The 26,427-nt window shown below is 41.8% G+C and overlaps 2 protein-coding genes and 1 long non-coding RNA gene across 5 annotated transcripts; all 3 read right to left on the bottom strand.

Annotated features, from left to right (window-relative positions):
* Positions 1-284: 284 nt before the first annotated feature.
* Positions 285-3,233, bottom strand: LOC311120049. The gene is made up of 4 exons (XR_014612067.1): positions 3,161-3,233; positions 2,012-2,097; positions 1,492-1,671; positions 285-1,360 (listed from the first exon to the last, which is right to left on the bottom strand). It is a non-coding gene; the product is annotated as an uncharacterized lncRNA (long non-coding RNA).
* A 637-nt stretch (positions 3,234-3,870) lies between these two features.
* Positions 3,871-14,096, bottom strand: LOC311110859 (heterogeneous nuclear ribonucleoprotein R-like). 3 transcript variants are annotated; one of them, XM_084153452.1, is made up of 11 exons: positions 13,939-14,096; positions 13,011-13,177; positions 12,767-12,885; positions 12,503-12,610; positions 6,994-7,107; positions 6,583-6,759; positions 6,179-6,314; positions 5,864-6,069; positions 5,590-5,739; positions 5,378-5,499; positions 3,871-5,256 (listed from the first exon to the last, which is right to left on the bottom strand). In XM_084153452.1, the coding sequence occupies exons 2-11, from the start codon at positions 13,171-13,173 to the stop codon at positions 4,641-4,643; spliced, it is 1,911 nt and encodes a 636-aa protein (XP_084009578.1). In that variant the 5' UTR covers positions 13,174-13,177; positions 13,939-14,096; the 3' UTR covers positions 3,871-4,640. The 3 variants fall into 3 exon arrangements, with proteins under 3 accessions (XP_084009578.1, XP_084009580.1, XP_084009579.1); XM_084153454.1 differs by having other exon boundaries at positions 14,046-14,093; XM_084153453.1 differs by having other exon boundaries at positions 14,042-14,090.
* Positions 14,097-14,536: 440 nt separating this feature from the next.
* Positions 14,537-16,085, bottom strand: LOC311112353 (ATPase inhibitor A, mitochondrial-like). The gene is made up of 3 exons (XM_084155435.1): positions 15,932-16,085; positions 15,368-15,480; positions 14,537-15,060 (listed from the first exon to the last, which is right to left on the bottom strand). The coding sequence occupies exons 1-3, from the start codon at positions 16,001-16,003 to the stop codon at positions 14,919-14,921; spliced, it is 327 nt and encodes a 108-aa protein (XP_084011561.1). The 5' UTR covers positions 16,004-16,085; the 3' UTR covers positions 14,537-14,918.
* Positions 16,086-26,427: the final 10,342 nt, after the last annotated feature.

Raw genomic sequence — 26,427 nt, 5'->3', positions numbered from 1 at the left:
CAGCTGCACGATCAACTACTAAATCCTTGTTGAAACATCGACTGCATGTCCGCAGTGTACTGCATCTGAGGCGGCAGAGGTTGAAATGAAAATCACTATCTTAATCATTGCTGCAAGTTATATAATTTTTTTTCTCCAAAATACGAGTTATGCTCATGTGTACTGTATGGAGAAATATCTTATAAACCCCCAGACAAATCTATTAAGAAACCTATTGGTCAGTCACCTGGTTTTGAATCCTCTTGATGATTCTATGGCTGATTTTTTATTTTATTTTTTTGCTGATGAATAGTATGACAAGCAAGCCAACAACCAGAGCAAAGGTGACACTGGGCCACTCATGAAGTGCCCAGAACATGGCATCACCTCAAGCTCCATGGACAGATGTGTCCCGAAACGCCATTCCAACTTGGGATCACACCATCTCCGATAGTGTCCTCTTTTTCTTCTCTGGTCAAATGATGAGGTGTATGCTCATGAGAAACCAGAGTTTGTAAATTCAGACTTGAGAAGATGAAATTTCCACAACCTCAAACCCTTTTCTAAAATGTAAGCGCTAGACACAGGGGCCAGTATGAAAAATGTATGCACTCAGTAATTGTAAGTCGCTCTGGATAAGAGGGGTGGCGGCAGGTAGCTTAGTGGTTAAGAGCATTGTGCCAGTAACCGAAAGGTCGCTGGTTCTAATCCCCGAGCTGACTAGGTGAAAAATCTGTCGATGTGTCCTTGAGCAAGGCACTTAACCCTAATTGCTCCTGTAAGTCGCTCTGGATAAGAGCATCTGCTAAATGTAAAATGACAAATGATTTACATTTAAGTCATTTAGCAAATGCTCTTATCCAGAAAGACTTACAGTAGCGAGTGCATCCATTTTTTGTACTGGTCCCCCATGAGAATCAAACCCTGGCGTTGCAAGCGCCATGCTCTAACAACTGAGCCAAACAGGCCCCAGTGTCATATAGGTGTACATGTTCAATGGAAAAGGGCACTGTCACTTTTTGTCAAGTCATATCCCACCTTTCACATACATCAACACCAGTCTTGAAATCCCAAAGTATAACAAGAGTCAATTTACTTGACCCCAAAAAATGTCTGCCTACATTTTCAATGCAAAACATGGTCCAACGTTCCCCTCATATTTCATAGTCTCTGCCGGGTCTCCGGCTGGTGTCCAAGCAGGCTGTCGGGTGGAGGAGCCAGAGCGACAGTGGTGGTGACGGTGCCTGTCGCGGACGGCTCTCTTGGCCTCCTACAGGGTCTCCAGGCGCTGGATGACCTCCCTCACCCGTGCGGCCAGGCTATCCTTAAGGTCCAGGCCTTGATGTAGCTGCTTAGACAGGGAGTCTGCCTCTGACCACTCCTGCATAGGGATGTGGAAAACATTAAATCACCAGAACAAATCCACAGACTAATCAGTGCAACTCAGTGTCCATACAAATAAATATAATTTATAAAAGATAAAGATTATATATTGAAAAATATTATTTTCACCTTCCATTTCTGTAAGCATGGTAGCCAGCAGCAGCCATGACAGACCAGCATCAGAGACAATAGGTATGGGGACAGGAAGTTCAACATAGTAGAGTAGCCTTGGAGTCTTTTCATCAGCCTGGGCTCGCAAATATGCCACGAGTTCATCAGGGGAGATGTCTATGCCCACTGTGGCCCAGGCTGAAAGTTTGGGAAAAAAATAAGGTCTCCTTAGGGGGAGGGCTGTAAAAGAGCCACAGAGAACGCCATAATCAACCAATATCAGACATTCCTGTGAAACATAGCATAGGTTTGGCAACACCTCAATGGAATCAAAAAAAAAATATGGAATGCTAGGTTATCAATGGAATCCTACTGGAATATTCTACGCAAATATCAGTGAATGATTGACATCACATATCTCAGAGCATCTTCAATGGATTTACTTTAAAATACTGTAATATAAATTAAGGGCTCCGATTTCAAATGTTATAGATGAATAATACACAACAGAATAGAAAAAGAACAAATGACACCTTACCCATAAGTCTACTCCATTTGTATGAACCTAACTGGTCCACAGGTAGGGTAGGGTGAGGGCTAGCTTGAGGGAAGCTCCCCTACAGTCTGGTGACAGAAGCAACATATAAAACACAACTACTCTTATTAAATAGCATCCTTTTGATATACCTTCAATTAGACATTAATACAAAGCTAAATTGTGGGCAACATGAATAAAATTTGCTTGTGCGATAAGGCACACCTGTGAAACAAATACAGACACTGCTCTCTTGTGGATTTGAAATGTAAATACCAATTTCCAGGCACCGTCTTGTCTATCGCTTGCCCAGCCGTTGACTAAATTGTAATCTTCAAATGCATTGGGATCAGTGTAGTTATCAATTACCACAGTAGTAACAGGTATCCATCATACAGAAGGTCAATGTCAGAGTTTATAATTGCCCAATAAAACATATGCTTTGTCATTTAAAAAAAAGGAATTCTAGTCCCCCTTGCTTTCCTTGAGCAAGTTGCCTTGAGATTAAGACAATAAATCCTTTTTCAAAAGAATGTGGCATGGGGACAGCTGAAGCGATTATCACAATGGGGTGTCGCTAAGGCTTGCATCCCAAATGGCACCCTATTCCCCATGTAGTGCACTGCTTTTGACCAGGGCCCTATGGGCTGTTTAAAAGTAGTGAATTGGGTGCCATTTTAGACGCAGCCTAAGTGACAGGTGTTCGTTTGGTTTGGAGGTTTAGGCCCATCTCCTTTATAAAAGCCTAGTGTCTGACTGTCTGCTTTTGTCCACTTCATTCCGTGCATTAAAAAGTCTAATCTGCTTCGGAGTAATGTGGCCAAATGGCTTTAATACTACTGTGACCTACCACCCACTCCTTGGTCAATCAGGATGACTAGGCTACATCCCAACTTCAAATCTGGAGAAAGTAATTGTCTTGTCTAGATTTATAATAACAATGCAATTATTTAGAAGCTTCATTACCCTAGTTTGAGGATGCAAGGATTGATATCCACAAAAATAATCAATTTAAATGTAGGCCTACATCATTCACAATAGTATATTATTAGCAACAATAACAAGCATGGCATGACTTCAGCTGGAAATCGCTCCCCTTTGATTTTAGTCGCAGCTGTAGGCGAGGAGAGACAGTACTCTAAACTAGCTCACCCGGGCCTTTTGTAAGGAACACAGTTCAGGGTGAGTTCGTTCCTCACTCAAGCGATGCCGCTCTTGCTTCACCACCTGGGTAAGTTGGAATAAAAGGACAAAACATAAAAGACTAATAATAATAATATCATGGGACCAAAGGCATTTACTATTAGCAGCAGGGCTTGAAGGGTCATTGCTACCGCAGCAAAAGACAAAACGTACAGCAGCAGCACAGACGTTACTTCTGATAAATTGCGTGTTTATTTTATTTTACTGTGTAATTGGGCCTCATGGTGTTTGAGAGGAGGTGAGTTGCAACTGATCCAGTGCCTTCAGGGAAGGGGAATGCATTTACATTCTTGGTTGTTCTGGTCTTGATGTAGAGTCCAATGTAAAAGATTGTGAGGTAGAAAAATCTGCATCGGTGTACAAATGTACAACTATTATGTTAATTTCATTTGTATATCTTTTAACTTTCATCAGATCATCATAAGAGGGTGGGATATCCTGGAAAATAAAGGGTTATAATCCTTTTTTTATTCAGTCATTCAAACATTTGTGCTCTCTGACATCCAGTCTTTAGGTATGACAATTTAATCGTCTCTTGATTTATTCTTTGAGCAAAAAGCAGACAAAATCTTTTTTCAAATGTGAAATTTGAGGTAGGATTAGAAGTAGACTCATATACTGAATGACACCATTGAATTTGAAGGTATCTGACAATTGAATGATGCTCAACTGAGTTTTATTGAAATGGAACAAAGGTAAAAGTTATAAATACAAACATCAGAGAACAAACTGATATGGCTTTTAAGGTAAGCCAAATTCTAACGGCAAGTTCAAAGAAAACACGAAGTTATATAATAATATCAGTTTAAAAAAACACAATTGATCTACCTCTAGAAATGCTAGACATACACTTTTAACGTTACAAAACTTTTAAATGCTCTCCTTCCTGTGGATTTTCTCCATCACGGCAAAAAAATGAATATGAAGCTCTAGCCATAAGCAATTATTTACAAGCAAGTCCCTATGCTACTATTAGAAACCAGAAATAAGGGGAATACAGGAATGGGAGGGAGGGGCTTGGACACAAACTTTCCTGCAAGGCAATATCATGATTTTAACGGCCTCTCAGACTTTTGAAAATGAATGTCCACATTTAAAATGCTCATTGTTGGCTTTAAAATAAACAAATAAAATGTTGGAAGGTAAAAGTGATGTGCGTTTTAAGACATACGTCCCATGTAACCGTAAGAAATGATTCAGCAAAACGGTTACATTCACATTTTCAGGCCAAAATGCAATTCCAGCCAATCATGTTGTGCCAATTCTGGGGGTCTTTCCATTTTTTCTCTCAGGGAAATATCTACCCCCTCGCCCCCCCCCCACGAGGTATGAAGAATAAAAAGTCAAAAAAACAAAACAAAAAGTAAAAAACATTACGTTTTTACTCTGTCTTTTTATTTTATTTTGCCAAATACCGTTTTTGATGCGTCTACTTCCACTGCTGCCCATAAGAATCCTGTGAAAACTCCAGGGTGTCATTACTGTAACCATAGTTACCAGAATAGTCGGCCCCTTGCTGCAGGGGCTGCTGGGCGATGGGCTGAGACCCCCAGTTCTGATGGTTGGTCTGCCGGCGCTTGGAGTCAGGCTGGTTGAAGACGTCCGCCTTCCTCTTCCCGCCCACATTGCCCCCGCGGTTCCCCCTGGCTCCTCGGGTACCGCGGCCCCTCTGTGGCTGGAAGGGTCCCCCCCGGCCCCCTCCTCTGCCACCCCTGGGCCCTCCGATGGGTGGCCCCCTCTGGGCATAGCCGCCTCGGCCCCGTGTGGGTGGTGCTCCGCGGGCCCTGGGTGGGGGCGGACCTCCCCTGCTTGGCCGGCTGCCACGGCCCCTCATGCTGTACACGTCGTCGTAACCGTAGTAGGGGTCCTCGTAACCCCCGCGGTAGTCGTGATAGTCATAGCCGTAGTAGTCATCGTAGTAGTCCTCGTAGCTGTAGTAGTCTGGGGGGTAGGCTGCGTAGCCACCGCCCCCTCGGCCACCACGGCCCCGGCCCCTACCTGGTGGAGGCATGCGTGGTGGTGGGTAATAATAATAGTCATCATACCTGCAGAATACAGGAACAACATATCAGCTTCAATGTAATCCCATGATGGGAGACTACTCAATTACTACTCAATTAGATATAACTGATATTAGTCAAGCACAGTTGCTTTCTGTGGCCTCACCCTGGGTTTCTGGTGGTCTGGCGCTGAGCCTGCCGCTCTTTCCTCTTCTTGTCTGGGGGCTTGGCCAGGACTATCTCAATCTCCTCTCCCCCAAGCTCCTTCCCATTCATTTCTGCCATTGCCTGAGAAAAGCAGCAAAAACATTATCACACATACAAAGCAAGGTTAAAAAACAGAAAACAAGGAGTATGTTTTTACCAAGAGTAACCCACCTTCACAGCTGCGTCCCTGTCCTCAAAGTGGACAAAGGCGTAGTCTTTGAGCTTCTTCACCCGCTCCAGCTTTCCAAACGCAGAGAAGGTCTTCTCCAGTAGCTCTTCTGTGACCGGGGTGGCCAGCTTCCTGACAAACAGGACTTTCACCTGATGACACAAACATTACAATTCAACTCCATATTGATCCCAGTTTATGCAGAAAGAGGTTATTTTAAGACAAGAAAAATTAGAGTGAGTATGCTTGTGAGAGAGCGAGCGAGACATGACTCACCTTAGCCATGACATCCGGGTCGGGCTCAGCGACCGGGTCGGCCCACTCAACAGTGACCGGGTTCCCCCACACCTTCACCTTGCCGCTCATGAGGCGGCGGCGGGCCTGGGCTGCAGACTTGTGGTCCTCGTACTCCAGGAAACAGAAGCCACGGTTCTTCTTCTTGTCGTCTGGCTGGTGGTAGAGGATCACTTCCTGAAGCCCCTCTGGAGGAAGAACGAGAGACCTGCGTCACATGACTGATATCTGACCAATGATAAACCACAGAACATAAAACAATGTAAACCAAATTGGGGTGTCTACACTTTCACTGACCTGTGACTTTGCCGAAGTCCTCCAATATGCTCTCTCTGGTCTTGTTCTTTGGGATTGATCCGACAAACAGGCGGTTGTTTGCTACAGATACGCACACTCCAAGGTACTTCCCAGACCGGATTTCATAGTTATCACACTGAAAACAACAAGAGGAAAGATTGCTAGTCAGGGTTGATATGGAAGCTGGAAAAGGTCCTACGACTGGTCCAAAATGAAATATGTATCACATCTTGGGCAGGTTTCCCAGACAGATTAAGCCTAGCCCTAGACAAAAAAAAGCACACTTAATGGAGATTCTTTATTGAAAGTGATGTTTAGTCCAGGTCTAGGCTTCATCTGTGTCTGGGAAACCAGCCCCTTGGTTCTTTGAAGGTGAAGACTATTGACTGACTGCAGGGACTTACAAGTTTCACAGCCTCAGCTGCTGCATCCTTGCTGCAGAAGGTGATGAAGGCGTAGCCCCGGTTCTGACCCGACAGGGGGTCCATCATTAACCTCAGGTCCCAGATAGGGCCCGCCTTCTCAAACAGTGGCACCAGCTCATCTTCATACAGATCTCTGGGGATCTTTCCCACAAACACCTGAAGGCAGAAAACAGAGACTAGATCATTGAGGGTTCCACAATGTGATCGGATGAGCTCCTTTGATACTTTAGCAGGGGAAGACTACTGTAGTGTTGCTGTAAACCTCTGTTGACTTCCTTGGGACCACAGTCTTTCAAACTCCTTTATCTTCTCTATATCCGTCAAAGGCTTTGCCACGATGACCCTTTCAAATAACGTTACTTGAAAATAGTGCATCTCCGGCAGCTTTACCTCAGTTCCAATCCCAGGCTGTGCTCCTTGGAACACTTCCTCTGGTGGGGGCCCGCCGTATTTCCTCTGTCCCGTGGTGACGTCCAGGGTGTATCCTGTCTGCTCCAGCAGATCCTGGGGAACACATAGACATCAGCATAACCACTACAGAACTACACCACATGAGCGGGAACACACAAATTAAAGCCCCGCAAAAAAAAAATATGACGGAAACTTCAATGGCCACAAACTGGTTGAATCAACGTTGTTTCAACGTAATTTGTCAACATATTGTGAAGTGGAAAGTACATAGAATTTTAAAATGTAAATGTTTGAGGGTGAAATTTAAAACCACAGGATGATATCACCATGGTTACCAATTTTCAACATAGATAAACCTTGTAGTGTTGAATTTGCAGCTTTGAAACACAGATCTTCAACATCATATCCACTATCAGAAAGAATAGGCTGGGAGGCAGCTCATATGGGAGAGTTAGTCTCTGTACAGCTATCCCATTTGGTCTCCCATGCAGGGTGTTAACCAAACCCATCCATGTTTAGCTTTGATATTTGTCACCGATTACTACCAATGTGCTATCGTGAGACAGAGATCCTCTAAAAAAGATGCAATATGCAGTTTGCCTAATTTCAGTTTGTGACAAAACCAGCAAGTGTAGAGAATCATCTAAACCTCTATGAAATTTATTTTCAATAACCAAAAATATTGTATTTTCAGCTGTTTGAAGCTGGTGTCCAAAACCGAAAGTAAAAGACGCGAAAAAGAAAGAGCACATAGAACAGATCTACCGCTTCATTTCAATGACAATTACAGATCTTTAACCCACATGGGTCGGGTCTCCCAAAAAGAGAGAGAGAGATATACAGTGAGGAAAAAAGTAATTATTTGATCCCCTGCTGTACGTACCACTGACAAAGACATGATAAATCTATAATGTTAATGGTAGGTTTATTTGAACAGTGAGACAGAATAACAACAACAAAATCCAGAAAAACGCATGTCAAAAATGTTATACATTGATTTGCATTTCAATGAGTGAAATAAGTATTTGACCCCTCTGCAAAACATGACTTAGTACTTGGTGGCAAAACCCTTGTTGGCAATCACAGAGGTCAGACGGTTCTTGTAGTTGGCCACCAGGTTTGCACACATCTCAGGAGGGATTTTGCCCCACTCCTCCTTGCAGATCTTCTCCAAGTCATTAAGGTTTCGAGCCTGACGTTTGGCAACTCCAACCTTCAGCTCCACAGATTTTCTATGGGATTAAGGTTTGGAGACTGGCTAGGCCACTCCAGGACCTTAATGTGCTTCTTCTTGAGCCACTCCTTTGTTGCCTTGGCCGTGTGTTTTGGGTAATTGTCATGCTGGAATACCCATCCACGACCAATTTTCAATGCCCTGGCTGAGGGAAGGAGGTTCTCTCCCAAGATTTGACGATACATGGCGCCGTCCATCGTTCCTTTGATGCAGTGAAGTTGTCCTGTCCCCTTAGCAGAAAAACACCCACAAAGCATAATGTTTCCACCTCCATGTTTGACAGTGGGGATGGTGTTCTTGGGGTCATAGGCAGCATTCCTCCTCCTCCAAACACAGCGAGTTGAGTTGATGCCAAAGAGCTCCATTTTGGTCTCAACTGACCACAACACTTTCACCCAGTTCTCCTCTGAATCATTCAGATGTTCATTGGCAAACTTCAGACGGGCCTGTATGTGTGCTTTCTTGAGCAGGGGGACCTTGCAGGCGCTGCAGGATTTCAGTCCTTCATGGCGTAGTGTGTTACCAATTGTTTTCTTGGTGACTATGGTCCCAGCTGCCTTGAGATCATTGACAAGATCCTCCCGTGTAGTTCTGGGCTGATTCCTCACCGTTCTCATGATTATTGCAACGCCACGAGGTGAGATCTTCAATGGAGCCCGTGACCTTATTAATTCAGCCACTTAGATAACTAGCAGGTTAAACATAGGGGACGCCCTAACGCATAATTTTTCGTTTTTCATACGGGAAAGAAAAGATAACGCATAAGAAATATCTTGCTGCGTTTGGTAAACGCAGATCTAAAATGCTTCTTATTTTCAGCATCAAACACATTTTGTGCGTCAGTTGTATGTACATTTACATACACTTATGCTTTTCTTAACAGAATAGCTAGTGTTTTTCAGTTTTCAAATCAATTTAAAATAGCCTATTATGGTTAATGGCTTTGGTGCCCTAGCGGATGGCCTTAGTGCCCTGGTAGATTGGGCACCTCAAATCACAAAATTCCAGGCCTGATCAACATGGGCCATCATCCATGTGGACCGCTTTCGACACCTTGTAGTCCATGGCCCAACGAATTGAGGCTGTTCTGAGGGCAAAAGGGGGTGCAACTCAATATTAGAAAGGTGTTCCTAATGTTTTGTACACTCAGTGCATGTGATCGTATACAAATGTAAGTACAGTTAGAAAATATATCTGTTTGGGCTTCTTGTGGTCAATTTGCAGTCTACAAATTATTTGTAATTATGTTCTGACCATCAGCTCAAGAAAAGAAAAAAAAAAATAGGTCCCGTGGCTGAATCTAATTGATGATCCTTGATATAGCCTATGTATGGTCTATATTATAAGATGTGCCATTAGCAATAAGCATTATCAACTGTAGCCCAACTGATGCAGCATAGTGGCTATAAATACATAGGCTGAAGTATGGGGTTTGTCAATCTGCATTTACCCCATTGGACAACATCCCAGGGCTTTTTCTGCATAGAAAAATCTTCGGTGGGCTGGAAAACCTTTTTCAGTGTAAAGTTAAACGACTAAAACCAGAGATAATGTATGTAGAAAAGATAAAGGACCTATATATACAAAAGTATGTGGACACCCCTTCAAATGAGTGGATTCAGTTATTTTGGCCCGTTGCTGACAGGTGTATAAAAATCGAGCACACAGCAATGCAGTCTCCATAGACAAACATTGGCAGCAGAATGGCCTTACTGAAGAGCTCAGTGACTTTCCACGTGGCACAGTCATAGGATGCCACCTTTCCAAAAAGTCAGTTTGTCAAATTTCTGCCCTGCTAGAGCTTCCCCTGTCAAATGTAAGTGATGTTATTGTGAAGTGGAAACGTCTATGAGCAACAACGGCTCAGCCGCGAAGTGGTAGACCACACAAGCTAGTAAAGAACAGAAAAGCCAAGACACTCTTTAAGCTAGCTCCCAATTCACAGCTTTATTGACTACGTTTTATGACCTGACGAAGATCCGTTTAGAATCGAAACGTAGTCAATAAAGCGGAGCATTGGGAGCTTACAGTGTGCGGGCCTTTCTGTTCTTTACTAGTATTCTTTACTAGCCCAGCACCTATGTTTTTAAGGATGTGCGTATGACCACAAACTTTTCTATAGGCCGCGTAAAAATAGTCTGTCCTCAGCTGCAACACTCACTACAGAGTTCCAAACTGCCTCTGAAAGCAACGTCAGCACAAGAACTGTTCATCTGGAGCTTAATGAAATGAGTTTCCATGGCCGAGCAGCCGCACACAAGCCTAAGATCACCATGCGCAATGCCAAGCGTTAGCTGGAGTGGTGTAAAGCGTGCCGCCATTGGACTCTGGAGCAGTGGAAACGCATTGTCTGGAGTGATGAATCACGCTTCACCATCTGGCAGTCCGACAGACAAATCTGGGTTTGGCGGATGCCAGGAGAACGCTACCTGCCCGAATGCATAGTGCCAACTGTAGAGGAATGGAGGAGGAGGAATAATGGTCTGGGGCTGTTTTTCATGGTTCGGGCTAGGCCCCTTAGTTCCAGTGAAGGGAAATCTTAACGCTACAGCATACAATGACATTCTAGACGATTCTGGGCTTCCAACTTTATGGCAACAGTTTGGGGAACGCCCTTTCCTGTTTCAGCATGACAATGCCCCCGTGCACAAAGTAAGGTCCATACAGAAATGCTTTGTAGAGATCAGTGTGGAAGAACTTGACTGGCCTGCACAGAGCCCTGACCTCAACCCCATCTAATTCATCTTTGGGATGAATTGGAATGCCGACTGTGTGCCTGACCTAATCGGCCAACATCAGTGCCCGACCTCACTAATGCTCATGGCTGAATGGAAACAAGTCCCTGCAGCAATGCTCCAACAATATGTAAGTCGCTCTGGATAAGAGCGTCTGCTAAATGACGTAAATGTAAAATGATGTAGTGGAAAGCCTTCCCAGAGGAGTGGAGGCTGTTATAGCAGCAAAGGCGGGACCAACTCCATATTAATGCCCGTGATTTTGGAATTAGATGTTCGACGAGCAGGTGTCCACAGACTTTTGGTCATGTAGTGTATTAAGATCATCTTTGAGAAGTAACAATCACCCAAATAAAAGCTAGACATTCAGGTAGAATCAAACACTTAAAAAATGTGGCATTCGGGAGTATTTTTGTCATGGCATAGGGCCCCCATTTATTTTGTTATGTTTGAGTCACTCAGATAGGGAAAGGGGATATCTAGTCAGTTGCACAACTGAATCGATTCAACCGAAATGTGTCTTCCGCATTTAACCCAACCACTCTAAATCAGAGCGGTGCGGGGGGCTTCCTTAACCAACGTCATCGGCGTCCATGTGTAGAATTGCAAGAAATTAGCTTTAAAACAGCTACATATTCCCACCATGGTCAACAAGAGGGCCTCAAATTATAATTATTTACAATTATTATTCACTCAAAAAAATTTTTTTTGGGTTTCTATTACAAAGTATGTCATTGCCCCTTTAGACACAGCAGAGCTCTTAAACCATGCTTGAAACTCTGGTTGTAACTGCCTTTATTTTTTACAATGCCACGTGCAATTGTATGAGTAGAGAAATAAACGTGGTAGCAATGGAAAGATGGGATCCACCTCTTTTTTTAACAAAGGCCAAAACGGCTTTCAAAAGGTTTTTTTCTCCCCAATTGCATTTAAATTAATTGTGCATCGACTGCTTGTAGGAATACATGTTTAACCCTCCCTGTGGGCCACGAGAGGAATATTTATCTCAAATTGAACACACAACAACAAGCAGACTAGGTAAATAGGTAAACTATTCTACTATGGGGTTCTCAGATTTTGTTTTAATAACATTACATGGCAAAAATAGTAGAACAGAGCTGGGTTTCACAAACGCATCGTAGCACTAAGATCGTCCATCCGTTTTGGGAAACCCATCCCTATAAAGTATAGGCTTTGAATTGCTTTGCCAACAGCCACAGTAGGCTACACATCACTGTGAGTTGAGCGCCACGGAGGTGCGCATTATAAAACTCTTTAATTCCCTTTATCTGAACATCGGCAAACAATCAGGCATGTTTGTTGTTGTAGAACAGACATGCTTTTGTTGGCTCATTAGGCTGTCATTGCCAAACCAGCCCCCAGAGATTTTTACTGTGGGTCTACACTGATTTTTCTATATTTAAGGACCTCTCCAGAATCCATATGATGGAAATCCATGGCAGTGACGGAGAACTTTAACCCCTGCAACTGAATCAACTTTCAAACAGCTTCATTTTACCTTGATCTTGGACTCATCAGGCCCCTTGGTGGATTCTTGTACTTTACTTCCTTGCTTTTCCCTCTGTCTGTACGTCTTCATGACTCCACAAAGGAAAGCACTTTTGTTCTGGAAAGCAAACCAAGGCACAGTTGATTAATGTATTGGAGTTATGAGCAGAGGAAAATGTATAGACCCCTCCATGTAAATGTCTTATGACTAATGATTCATCATACAAAATGACTTGCATTCATTCTCTTTCATTCCGCTCCCCTTGTAACTCACCTGCACATGGGACAGGTCACTTTCTTTGAACTGCAACAGTACAGACAGCGCTCCCTCTTCATTGAACTCCCGTAGAGCATCGATGGCCCTCTCGTCCAGGTCAGCATATGCCACCAACCCTGTGGGTACAAGACAGATTCCTACCATTAGAACCCGGCCTATCTTCACTTCATGGAACCTCAAGCAACATCATGCTTCTTTGGAAAATGCATTAGACTCAGCCATTGTTTGACAGATTCCCCACCGGTTGAGAATACATTGTCAAGACTCTCTGCCACTTTCTCCGGCAGTCCGGCATCGATGAGTATCTGGTAGTTCTCGGTGTGCTCGCATTCAGCGGTGACTTCCATAGGCTCCTCTTCCTCCCTCACCTGGGCAGAACTACCATTCACCTCAGCGGCAGCCATTCTCCTGAGAGAAAATAGACAAGACAAAAACAGGATTTCAGTTAGATTGTTCCACATTAGAACATACATTTGTTTCAGCTGCCTTTTACAGATCAAGACACTAGCAACTTGTATGGAACATAAACGTTCACTTTTCTAACATACATGGTTTAAATTTGATCATGCTGCAATAGGAACTTCTAGCTAAACCTCTGCAAGTATTCTAAATAGTTCAGCTAGCTAGTTCAGATTGGCGAAGATATTATAAATGCATTCGAAAAGCAGAACCATACATTTTAATGCAGGCAATGAGGTCTGAAAGATCAAATACCTGGGGACAAGTGAAAAGTAAATTTATATCGCGGGCAAGTTAGCTAGTGAACGCCAAAAGCCAGTAAACAAAAACAGTGATTAAGCTAGCTAGCCAGTCAAGTAAACAATGTTTTTGAAGCTAGCTTGGCTGGGTGGTGTGTCTTTTTTGGCTAGTACCGTCCCGCCCCGCCCCCTTCCAATAGCTAGCTAGTTAGCTACATAGCTAGATGAATTCGACTGAATTCACAATTTGGAACATTTACAACCAGAAAAATAAACGTTTAACGTTAGATATACCAACATTAAAAAAAAACAACATAAAAGCCTGTATCAAAGTTCATGAACTTAGCCAAGCAAATAGCTAGCTAGCTAGCAGGGTTGGCTAAAGGCCTTGTTAGCTTGCTGGACACCTTTCAGAATTCAAACAAAATCACCCGCCAAGAGGTGGAAGATGAATAATTCGCAAACGCTTACCTATCTTTTCCAGGTAAATAACAGTATCGTAAAATATATTTTGCAACTATTAACCAAAATAGTTATCCAATATGGTAAATATGAATAGTATGTTTGAGTCTACCCACGAGACAGTTTTCGAGACGGTCCAGTCGCTCGCAAAACGCCAGCACCACTCCGCGACGAAGAAGTACGCCCCCACCTAACTATGTAGCCCCTCACAATCGTAACCAATCGAAGTGGTTAATCCGGTATTGACATTACTTTCAACCAATAAAAAGTCCCATGTTACAAATTCATAATGAGCATATATTTGGATTTCGATACTGCACAATGCTGTGATTGAATTACAGCATTAACGTACTGACCGGACTGTGTGAAAACATCAGATTTATTTGAAATGGATGAGGAAGAGATGTGATTATTGTAATCAGTGTTAGAACTGGTTTTGATTTGATTGGGCTGCCTGTCACAGCTAAATGTGTGCAGTTCAAAGCTCACGCGTTGAAAAATATTGCACACCTGAAATTAAACGCTCATCTGTCATAATAAATAAATGTACCTGATTTCAAGATAAACATTCTACAGTGGTATTGAAAGGAATCACAAAAACCTCTCCTAGTTGGAATACAACTTTAATGCTTTATTAATGTTTTGAATGTAACTTCTATACATTTACATTTTAGTCATTTAGCAGACGCTCTTATCCAGAGCGACTTACAGTTAGTGGTAGTCCTCTGTAGCTCAATTGGTAGAGCATGGCGCTTGTAACGCCAGGGTAGTGGGTTCGATCCCCGGGCCCACCCATACGTAAAAATGTATGCACACATAACTAAGTTGCTTTGGATAAAAGCGTCTGCTAAATGGCTTATTATTATTATTATTATTAGTGAGTGCATACATATATTTTTTTTCATATACAACTGCATACAGACACCAAATCAGGCAATGAGTGATATTTGGCATAATGTAAGCAGTGTGACTGGGACTGAAGACTGAGCTCAGTCATCATGTTTCAGCTTCTTGATTTTGCCCTTGTGACGGTCAATCTCACGCTGCAAACGCTCAATCTCGTTCTTGCTGTGGTCAATCTCCTCTTCATGGTGCTTCCGTAGGGCAGACAACTGCTCCTTCTCCTTCTGACTGAGGAGCGAGAGGGAGAGAAAAGGTTGGTTGATTTCTCAATGAGGCAAAAGTGAAACCAGGGGTGCATTCATTACGCCCATTATGTTGCTAAACGTTTTGCAACGGAAACAATTTACTCTTGCGTTCATGTGGGCTTAACATGAGCCATACGCGAGAAAGGGATTCTTCTTTACTATGATCATACATTGTCCACTGGGGTCAAAAGGCAAGAGTTTTGCATACCTTCCTCCAAAATGGATAGCCTGGTTCATAAGCATAGTAGTAATATGTCTGGTCATCCAGGTTACAAAAAGGATCCACTTACCGAAAATAACGCTCCTCCTCTGCAGCCTGCTTCTTTCCAAAGGCACCACCTGCCTCCCTCACCGAGCCTCCTCCACCCCCTCCCTTTCCTGCTCCTTTGCCCAGCTCACCCAGCTAGAGAGGGGAGAGAGATTTTTTTTATTTATCTCACAAATCACAGGCGGAATCTGAACTCGGGACTCCCACGGGCATAGCATAGCATTTATTAGACATCATCCATGGTTGGACTACGCCTTCATGGTGGTCCTACGGTCGTAGACAAATTCAAAATCCCCTTTCTGATTTCCTGACAAAACATATACAACACTGCCACATACTGAGTTACTTACTACAGTTCAAGATTGCGGTCTTGGCTTGTCTACAAGTTAACCAAAACAATAAAACGGAAACATGGTCAAACATTGGCAATATAAAATCTATCAATATAAAACAAACAGTACAAGGATTATTTCGAGGAAATTGCTATCAGTTTTATTAGGCTACTTATTAGCTATGGGAGCTGCAACAAAATTAACCAGCAAGCTATACAAAACAACACAACTGTCAGTGCGTCATTTACATTTACCTGTTCGGATACCATCCTGAATTGGGTGGCAAAGAAGCCCCTAAAGTTGTATCTTAATAGCAGTCTCGCCATTACAATTTCTCAACTACGCAGATCAACAGTCCTACTGCAGCAGAAAGTACTTCGCTGTGTACTTTCAAATGCGGAAATGTGCAATGTCACAATGTGGGCGTGGCTAGAAAAACGATTTGCTGCCATCTAGCGACAGTGTGTGGAATCTTTGTTTTAATCATGTGAGCAAATGCCAGCATAATAGTGTCCCACAGTGATTTGTAGTTTTGCATGATGTCTACTTTGACGCTAATTAGCATTTTCGAATCTGAGAGTAAATAGAGCCGAATATATTGATTAAAAGTCACCTTGTCCGAGAGAGATTTACATGGTTATCAAAACTTCACGCCAGGGCAAGCCTACACAAAACACAGTCCTTAATTGATGGGTTTCTAAAATCCACAATGGGAAAAATGAATGGTGAAAAAACGATTGGAACCATTTCCATGTTTGACCGCTAGGTTTTACGGGTATTATGACACCTCTACTATGGAGCTCTAAATGCCACTTCTCATGCTCTGATTCTGAGAAGAAGTAATACTTCCATTCTATCCGTCACCGTGTTTTCTGCACTGCAATGTAATCTAATGTAATCAAAGTCAGTCTTGCATTAATCATATTATTGTCCCTGTCACAGTGAACATTTGGCTGTGTGTAGGCTTGCTAAAACTTTCAAGCATGGGTCTTTGTGTCTGACTGTATACAAATAAGGTTTGTGAGTATTGTTCACCTGTGCTTTCACATTGTCCCCAGGGTTCATGTCAGGATTTTTTTGAGACGTGATATTGTAGACGTTCAACGTGAGGCCTAGGTTTTTCATCAGCACTGACTCGGAAGAAAAGTCCTATTTGATTGATTTTCTCTCTACTAAGTGCGAGGGACTTACATGTATTTGAAATATTTATTTTATATGTTGTATTACACTGGGCTGAACTACACTAATTTATTTTGCAACCAGATACTTTTAAAAGCTGTAAGTTGGAGCTTAATAAAAGCCATAAAAAGCCATAGTGCCTCAAAGTACAAAGAAGTACTTTGCTTTATGTTTTTATCTGTATTTTTTGTTCAATGTCTGCTCAGCTCACATGCTCTATATACAACGGGTGGGTCTAATCCTGAATGCAGATTGGTTAAAACCGCATTCCAGCCGGTGTCTATTCCACAAGTTGCCACTGGCTAAATCTATGACATTAAAATGCCTATTTACACTATTCCATCTGACTGCGCAATCCACTATCTCATCAGTCCAGCCAGGCAATTTATAAACTTGATCTCCACTATAAAAAGCATCTAGACAGTATCTCACATTTCTTTTAGACTAACATTTTGTTTTCAACAACGAAGATTTGTATAAACCTTGCCATCTGTCTCTACGACATTTGCAACATTGTTTCAATATTCAAATTAGATCTTCTGCTGTCCCATAGTAATGAAAGTGTCTGGAGTCGGGACGAGACAGACAGACAGCGTTTCTTAGCCAGTCGAAATCAATGATAAGCTGGCATCATTTTTATGGATATATACAAAAAAAGGTAAATTGAAAAAAGGTAAAATGAAACGCAGCTAATTTGCATTCTTTCCAGCTTCAGTTTGAAGTGATTATGTTACTGTAGCTGTGTTGTTGGCTAGCTCCTCTATATATCCTCCAAACACTGGCTTCTTGGGCATTATCACTTAAATGTATACAATAACTATGTATTCATACTATGACTCTCCCATTCCATGGAATGCCCACCACCCTCATATGTTTTATGTTTTATCTGGTTCGTCAATGTAGACGGAACAAACAAGGTTAACTTTGTAGTAAAGACCAACAAAATCAAATTATTTACATGGAATGTGCACAGGCTCCATGATGGGAAAAAAGCACATGGTTCTTGAACTCTTAAAGAGATTGTCAGCAGATGTGGTTTTCCTGCAAGAGTTACATTTCATTAGATCATTTGTTTTGGTATTGTCCATTTGTAGCTTGTTTTTGGACACAGGTCCAGGAATGGCTAAAGGATTGCAATATTTACCTGGAGCTTACCCTGCAGATAGCACTACTGGGTGATCTGAAAAGTCATAGTAAATCAATCAATAATATACAGTGGGGGAAAAAGTATTTAGTCAGCCACCAATTGTGCAAGTTCTCCCACTTAAAAAGATGAGAGAGGCCTGTAATTTTCATCATAGGTACACGTCAACTATGACAGACAAATTGAGGAAAACAAATCCAGAAAATCACATTGTAGGATTTTTAATGAATTTATTTGCAAATTATGGTGGAAAATAAGTATTTGGTCACCTACAAACAAGCAAGATTTCTGGCTCTCACAGACCTGTAACTTCTTCTTTAAGAGGCTCCTCTGTCCTCCACTCGTTACCTGTATTAATGGCACCTGTTTGAACTTGTTATCAGTATAAAAGACACCTGTCCACAACCTCAAACAGTCACACTCCAAACTCCACTATGGCCAAGACCAAAGAGCTGTCAAAGGACACCAGAAACAAAATTGTAGACCTGCACCAGGCTGGGAAGACTGAATCTGCAATAGGTAAGCAGCTTGGTTTGAAGAAATCAACTGTGGGAGCAATTATTAGGAAATGGAAGACATACAAGACCACTGATAATATCCCTCGATCTGGGGCTCTACGCAAGATCTCACCCCGTGGGGTCAAAATGATCACAAGAACGGTGAGCAAAAATCCCAGGACCACACGGGGGGACCTAGTGAATGACCTGCAGAGAGCTGGGACCAAAGTAACAAAGCCTACCATCAGTAACACACTACGCCGCCAGGGACTCAAATCCTGCAGTGCCAGACGTTTCCCCCTGCTTAAGCCAGTACATGTCCAGGCCTGTCTGAAGTTTGCTAGAGTGCATTTGGATGATCCAGAAGAGGATTGGGAGAATGTCATATACAATGAAACCAAAATATAACTTTTTGGTAAAAACTCAACTCGTCGTGTTTGGAGGACAAAGAATGCTGAGTTGCATCCAAAGAACACCATACTTACTGTGAAGCATGGGGGTGGAAACATCATGCTTTGGGGCTGTTTTTCTGCAAAGGGACCAGGACGACTGATCCGTGTAAAGGAAAGAATGAATGGGGTCATGTATCGTGAGATTTTGAGTGAAAACCTCCTTCCATCAGCAAGGGCAATGAAGATGAAACGTGGCTGGGTCTTTCAGCATGACAATGATCCCAAACACACCGCCCGGGCAACGAAGGAGTGGCTTCGTAAGAAGCATTTCAAGGTCCTGGAGTGGCCTAGCCAGTCTCCAGATCTCAACCCCATAGAAAATCTTTGGAGGGAGTTGAAAGTCCGTGTTGCCCAGCGACAGCCCCAAAACATCACTGCTCTAGAGGAGATCTGCATGGAGGAATGGGCCAAAATACCAGCAACAGTGTGTGAAAACCTTGTGAAGACTTACAGAAAACGTTTGACCTGTGTCATTGCCAACAAAGGATATATAACAAAGTATTGAGAAACTTTTGTTATTGACCAAATACTTATTTTCCACCATAATTTGCAAATAAATTCGTTAAAAATCCTACAATGTGATTTTCTGGATTTTTTTCCCTCATTTTGTCTGTCATAGTTGACGTGTACCTATGATGAAAATTACAGGCCTCTCTCATCTTTTTAAGTGGGAGAACTTGCACAATTGGTGGCTGACTAAATACTTTTCCCCCCCACTGTATTTATATATTTCTTAATTCCATTCTTTTACTTTTAGATTTGTGTGTATTGTTGTGAATTGTTAGATACTACTGCACTGTTGGCGCTAGGAACAAAAGCATTTCACTACACCCGCAATAACATCTGCTAAATATGTGTATGTGACCAATTTGATTTGATTTGATTAGTGTCTGCCTACTCACAGGAATCCTCTCAGGATCCCTCTTCCCGTCTTCCTCCACCACCACCCTGTACCCATCTTCCTCTACCACTCTCTTTACTGCTTCAGCATATGACACTTTATGTACTACTCTGATCCTAGCAACCTCAACCTGCCTTTCTCTCACCGGACACCTCCGATCTCCAGCCCCATGAGTACCCCCACAACTAACACAAATAACTTTCTCCACCGAAACTACACATTCCTTCGTATCCTGCACACTTCTCACATCTAGGACTCTCCCTCCTATATACTGCTGCAACATTCCCATAAACTTCACACCTAAAACACCAAAGTATTTTAGGAACATTGAGGGGTGCAAATGTGAAACATGGCCTCTAAACTTTGAACACATTCTGTCATACTGAACTCAGCCAAGGCAAATGCAATCGATCGTCGCGCCGTGGCATTGATCAACCAATGGTGTGTTAGATACCACCCATATAGGTTTGCTTGACAACCCCGCATTATCATATTGGAGGAAGAAATAATATGAATGAATAAAATGAAAGAAAGTGCGAATAATTATTTCAATAATTATTTATCTATTTATGTATTTATCTATTTATGTGTGGATTTATTTATTCATTTAATTCTAATTACAGCAGCTTTGGTCCTCCATATACAAATGTGTTAATTAGAAACAACAATGTAATAAAAAGCTTCTATGTAAATCTATATAAATTTAACAACAGTTGGACGGATCCTATAGCCTTCCTAGACTCAACAACTTTGAAGAAATGACAAGCAGACAAAAAATAATCACTAAAAACAGAGATCACCCAAAAATAAATATTAGATACTGTTAAAACATTCGCGCGTAGAAAAGCACCAGGAATGGATGGCTTTCCCATAGAATTCTATTCAACATTTTGGGACAAAGTAGTGCCCCTATTTACACAAATGACAAAACACGTCATTCAATTCAGTACTTCCTAGTTCCATGTATCAAACAGTTATTTCAGTTATATTAAAACCAGGAAGATCTGGAGTGTCCCCTGCTGATTACAGACCCATAAGTTTAATAAATTATGACAATAAAACAATAACAAAGCTCATAAGCAATAGAATGGCAAAAGTCTTACCAGACTTGATACATATCAATCAAACAGTAGAAAACAAAAAAAAGGACACTTACAAACAAATACAAGAACATGTTTCAGTTTAATACATTACACAAGAAATCGAGATGTAGATTCATCAATAACAGCTGTTGATGCCGAAAACGATTTAGACCGTCTTGAATGGCTTTTTCTATTCAAAACTTTGGAAGCCTTCAACTTTTCAGCTGAAATAATACATTTAATAAAAATATTACATGAATGTCCTAAAGAAAACCCCCCCACAAATAATACATTATCTGATTAAATTGCTTTAGAAAGGGGTAGAAGACAGGGATGTCCTCTCTTCCCCCTCCTGTTTGCACTGCCAATTGAACCGCTTGCGGAAAGAATTAGACGGGGCCCAAACGTAACAGGTATCAGTATTGGTAAACATGAATATAAACAAAACTTATTTGCAGATGATCTCCTGATATATCTGACCAATATTGAAAACTTGCACAAAAAAAATTCTTCAGAATACTCTAAAATCTCAGGATAACATTAACGTGGAAAAAAATGAAATAATGTCAATAGGAAATCCTTTATATGCTTAATAAGTGACAACAAACAACAAATACACTATATATACAAAAGAATGTGGACACCCCTTCAAATTAGTGGATTTGCCTATATCAGCCACACCCGTTGATGACAGGTGTATAAAATCGAGCACACAGCCATGCAATCTTCATAGACAAACATTGGCAGTAGAATGGCCTTAGTGAAGAGCTCAGTGACTTTCAATGTGGCACCGTCATAGGATGCCACCTTTCCATCAAGTCAGTTTGTCAAATTTCTGCCCTGCTAGAGCTGCGCTGGTCAACTGTAAGTGCTGTTATTGTGAAGCAGAAATGTCTAGGAGCAACAACGGCTCAGCTGCGAAGTGGTATGCCACACAAGGTCACAGAACGGGGATCGTCTGTCCTCGGTTGCAACACTCACTACCGAGTTCCAAACTGCCTCTGGAAGCAACGTCAGCACAAGAACTGTTCATCGGGAGCTTCATGAAATGGGTTTCCATGGCCAAGCAGCCGCACACAAGCCTAAGATCGCCATACGCAATGCCAAGCGTCGGCTAGAGTGGTGTAAAGCTCGCCGCCATTGGACTCTGGAGCAGTGGAAACGCGTTCTCTGGCAGTCCGACTGATTAATCTGGGTTTGGCAGATGCCAGGAGAACGCTACCTCCCCGAATGCATAGTGCCAACTGTACAGTTTGGTGGAGGAGGAACAATGGTCTGAGGCTGTTTTTCATGGTTTCGGGCTAGGTCCCTTTGTTCCAGTGAAGGGAAATATTAACGCTACAGCATACAATGACATTCTAGACGATTCTGTGCTTCCAACTTTGTGGCAACAGTTTGGGGAAAGCCCTTTCATGTTTCAGCATGACAATGCCCCTGTGGACAAAGCGAGGTCCATACAGAAATGGTTTGTAGTGATTGGTATGGAAGAACTTGACTGGCCTGCACAGAGCCCTGACCTCAACCCCATTGAACACCTTTGGGATGAATTGGAACGCCGACTCCGAGCCAGGCCTAATCATCGAATATCAGTGCCCCACCTCACTAATGCTCTTGTGGCTGAATGGAAGCAAGTCCCCACAGCAATGTTCCAACATCTAGTGGAAAGCCTTCCCAGACGAGTGGAGGCTGTTATAGCAACAAAGGGGGGGACCAACTCCATATTAATGCCCATGATTTTAGAATGAGATGTTCGACGAGCAGGTGTCCACATACTTTCGGTCATGTAGTGTATGTAAAGATACCTTTATCCTATTACTCAACAATATGAAAGCAGATCTAATTAAATGGAACAATCTTCCCGTATACTGTATTTTACTGGTAGAATAAACCTCTTCAGAATGGTATGGCTCCCAAAGTTTTTGTATTTATTGTTTGTAATACCATTTACCACACCGAAGACATTCTTACAAAAAGTATACTCGGTCATAACAGACTTTATATGGGCAAATAAAACTCATAGAATACAAAGGAAAGTTTTACATCTTCATAAGTCTGAGGGTGGTCTGAGCTCGCCACCCAGGGCTTTTACTTGCGACATTTAAGTTAAATGCACTAAAGAGGAACAGTGGGTACATATTGAAAATGATCATGCTCATCCCCAGAGTTTTTTCACATGTCTATTTTCAAAGGATAAAGCTAAGAACATCAACAACTTCATAGCAGCGAAGGCTCCTCAGAGGAGGAAGGGGAGGACCATCCTCCTCAGTGAATTTAAAAAATAAATAAATAGTGAAACATTAAAAAAGTTATCCTTTTTAGATAAAACTATACTAAATATATTCACATGTCAACAAATAATTGATTAAAACACACTGTTTTGTAATGAAGGTCTACAGTAGCCTCAGCAGCACTCTGTAGGTTAGCACCATGGTGTAGCCGGAGGACAGCTAGCTTCTGTCCTCCTCTGGGTACATTGACTTCAATTCAAAACCTAGGAGGCTCATGGTTCTCACCCCCTTCCATAGACACACAGTAATTGTGACAACTCCCGGAGGACGTCCTCCAACCTATCAGAACTCTTGCTGCATGAACTGACATGTTGTCCACCCAATCAAAAGATCATAGAATTAATCTAGTACTGAAAGTATAAACTACATCTAGCTAGCACTGCAGTGCATAAAATGTGGTGAGTAGTTGACTCAAAGAGAGAAAAATACAATAGTTGAACAGTTTTGAACAAATGAATTTGTTCCAAAATTAAGGAGAAGCAACAGAGAGAGAGAGAGAGAGAGAGAGAGAGAGAGAGAGCTATATTTGGTTGTATTATTTTTTACTTTCACTTTCACTTAGCTAGTGAATGCAGCTAGCTAGTTTAGCGTACTCAAACACCCGGCTCAAACAGATAGGGATGCTATGCTAGCTAGCTTACTATGGCTATCCAACACTGGAACTCTTCCAAGTCAAGGTAAGCATTTGGTTTTATTAATTTATTGCTACTGGGGCCCACCAGTGTAACTGCTAAACTGCTTTCTGACTGTACACTGTACTGCATGATTGTAGCTAGCGGGTTTACTAATCCGTTAGTTCTAGTAACTATGTTGACTATGATGTGACAACGATGTTGGCTGTGTGTAGCGGTTATAGCGGTCATGATATGAAGGTTTGGCTTGGAAAGTTTTTTTTGCCTGGTCACAGACAGCTGATGTGTTATGCACTGAAGTCCACAAGCGAAGGGAAAAGGTGAGAGGAGGAGAGCGCGTAGATAGTTGCGAGAAGGAATTATATATACAACGAGCAAAGTGATCATGCTATTTTTATGTGGCTGCTATGAAAGTGAACTGTGTCTGCGTATGATCAGGGGTGTATTCATTCCGCCAATTCTGTTGAAAAACGTTTCTTAAATGGAAGCAAACGGAACAAAACAGGGATAAAAATACCTGAATTTGTCCAATAAAAATGCACATTTGCAACTGTTGGACTAATGATTACTCCCTAGATCAGCTAGATGCAGGCAAGAGTGTGTAAGGCGGTATTGAAAGTGTCACTGTCTGTCACTTTGATTACTCAACATTCTCTACGTTATAAACTTTCATTCATAGGCTAGGTTTTAGCAACCTCATGATGGCTACAGGGACAATGTGAGTATCATGTACATTACCGGTCAAACGTTTTAGAACACCTACTCATTCAAGGGTTTTTCTTTATTTTTACATTCTACATTGTAGAATAATAGTGAAGACATCAAAACTATGAAATAACACATATGGAATCATGAAGTAACCAAAAAAGTGTTAAACATTTCAAAATATATTTTATATTTGAGATTCTTCAAATAGCCACCCTTTGCCTTGATGATAGCTTTGCACACTCTTGGCATTCTCTCAACCAGCTTCATGAGGTAGTCACCTGGAATGCATTTCAATTAACAGGTGTGCCTTCTTAAAAGTTAATTTGTGGAATTTCTTTCCTTCTTAATGTGTTTGAGCCAATCAGTTGTGTTGTGATAAGGTAGGGGGGTATACAGAAGATAGCCCTATTTGGTAAAAGACAAAGTCCATATTATCGCAAGAACAGCTCAAATAAGCAAAGAGAAACGACAGTCCATCATTACTTTAAGACATGAAGGTCAGTCAATACGGAACATTTCAAAAACTGTAAATGACTTGATAATAGGAAATACATTTATTTCCATGACATAATTAAAAAGCACATTTGGACTGGACAATGTAGTTATTTTCAAATATGCAACAAGTTTCTTCAAGTGCAGTCATAAAAACCATCAAGCGCTATGATGAAACTGGCTCTCATGAGGACCGCCACAGGAATGGAAGACCCAGAGTTACCTATGCTGCAGAGGATACGTTCATTAGAGTTACCAGCCTCAGAAATTGCAGCCCAAATAAATGCATCATAGAGTTCAAGTAACAGGCACATCTCAACATCAACTGTTCAGTGGAGAAATAGGCCTTCATGGTCGAATTGCTTCAAAGAAACCACTACTAAAGGACACAAATAATAAGAAGAGACTTGCTTGGGCCAAGAAACACGAGCAATGGACATTAGACGAGTCCAAATTTGAGATTTTTGGTTGCAACCCCCGTGTCTTTGTGAGATGCGGTGTGGGTGAACAGATGATCTCTGCATGTGTATTTCCCACCGTAAAGCATGGAGGAGGAGGTGTTATGGTGTGGGGGTGCTTTGCTGGTGACACTGTCTGTGATTTATTTAGAATTCAAGGTACACTTAACCAGCATGGCTACCACAGCATTCTGCAGCGATACGCCATCCCATCTGGTTTGGGCTTGGTGGGACTATCATTTGTTTTTCAACAGGACAATGACCCAACACACCTCCAGGCTGTGTAAGGGCTACTTCACCAAAAAGGAGTGTGATGGAGTGCTGCATCAGATAACCTGGCCTCCACAATCCCCCGAACTCAACCAAATTGAGATGGTTTTGGATGAGTCGGACCGCAGAGTGAAGGAAAAGCAGCCAACAAGTGCTCAGCATATGTGGGAACTCCTTCAAGACTGTTGGAAAAGCATTCCAGGTGAAGCTGGTTGAGAGAATGCCAAGAATGTGCAAAGCTGTCACCAAGGCAAAGGGTGGCTATTTGAAGAATCTCAAATATAAAATATATTTTGATTTGTTTAACACTTTCTTGGGTTACTGCATGATTCCATATGTGTTATTTCATAGTTTTGATGTCTTCACTATTATTCTACAATATAGAAAATAGTAAAAAGAAAGAAAAACCCTTGAATGAGTAGGTATTCTAAAACTTTTGAGGGAATCTTGAGGGAATCCTATTTGAGTCAGAAAATGATATTCATATGATAGGTAAGATATACAAAACCTTGCAGAGAGCCTGTCCAACTGACAATCTCTTAGTAAAATATATAAACTATTGGCACAAGATTGAGGAAATGTTTGAACATAACTAACGAAATTACAGTTAACAAAAATGTTTGCTTAATCCAGTATAAACTAATGTA

This window comes from Coregonus lavaretus (assembly GCF_964263955.1).
Source record: "Coregonus lavaretus genome assembly, chromosome: 3".
Lineage (NCBI taxonomy): Eukaryota > Metazoa > Chordata > Actinopteri > Salmoniformes > Salmonidae > Coregonus > Coregonus lavaretus.
Note: the sequence above shows the minus strand (reverse complement) of the source record. Positions and strands in the feature narration are given on the sequence as shown.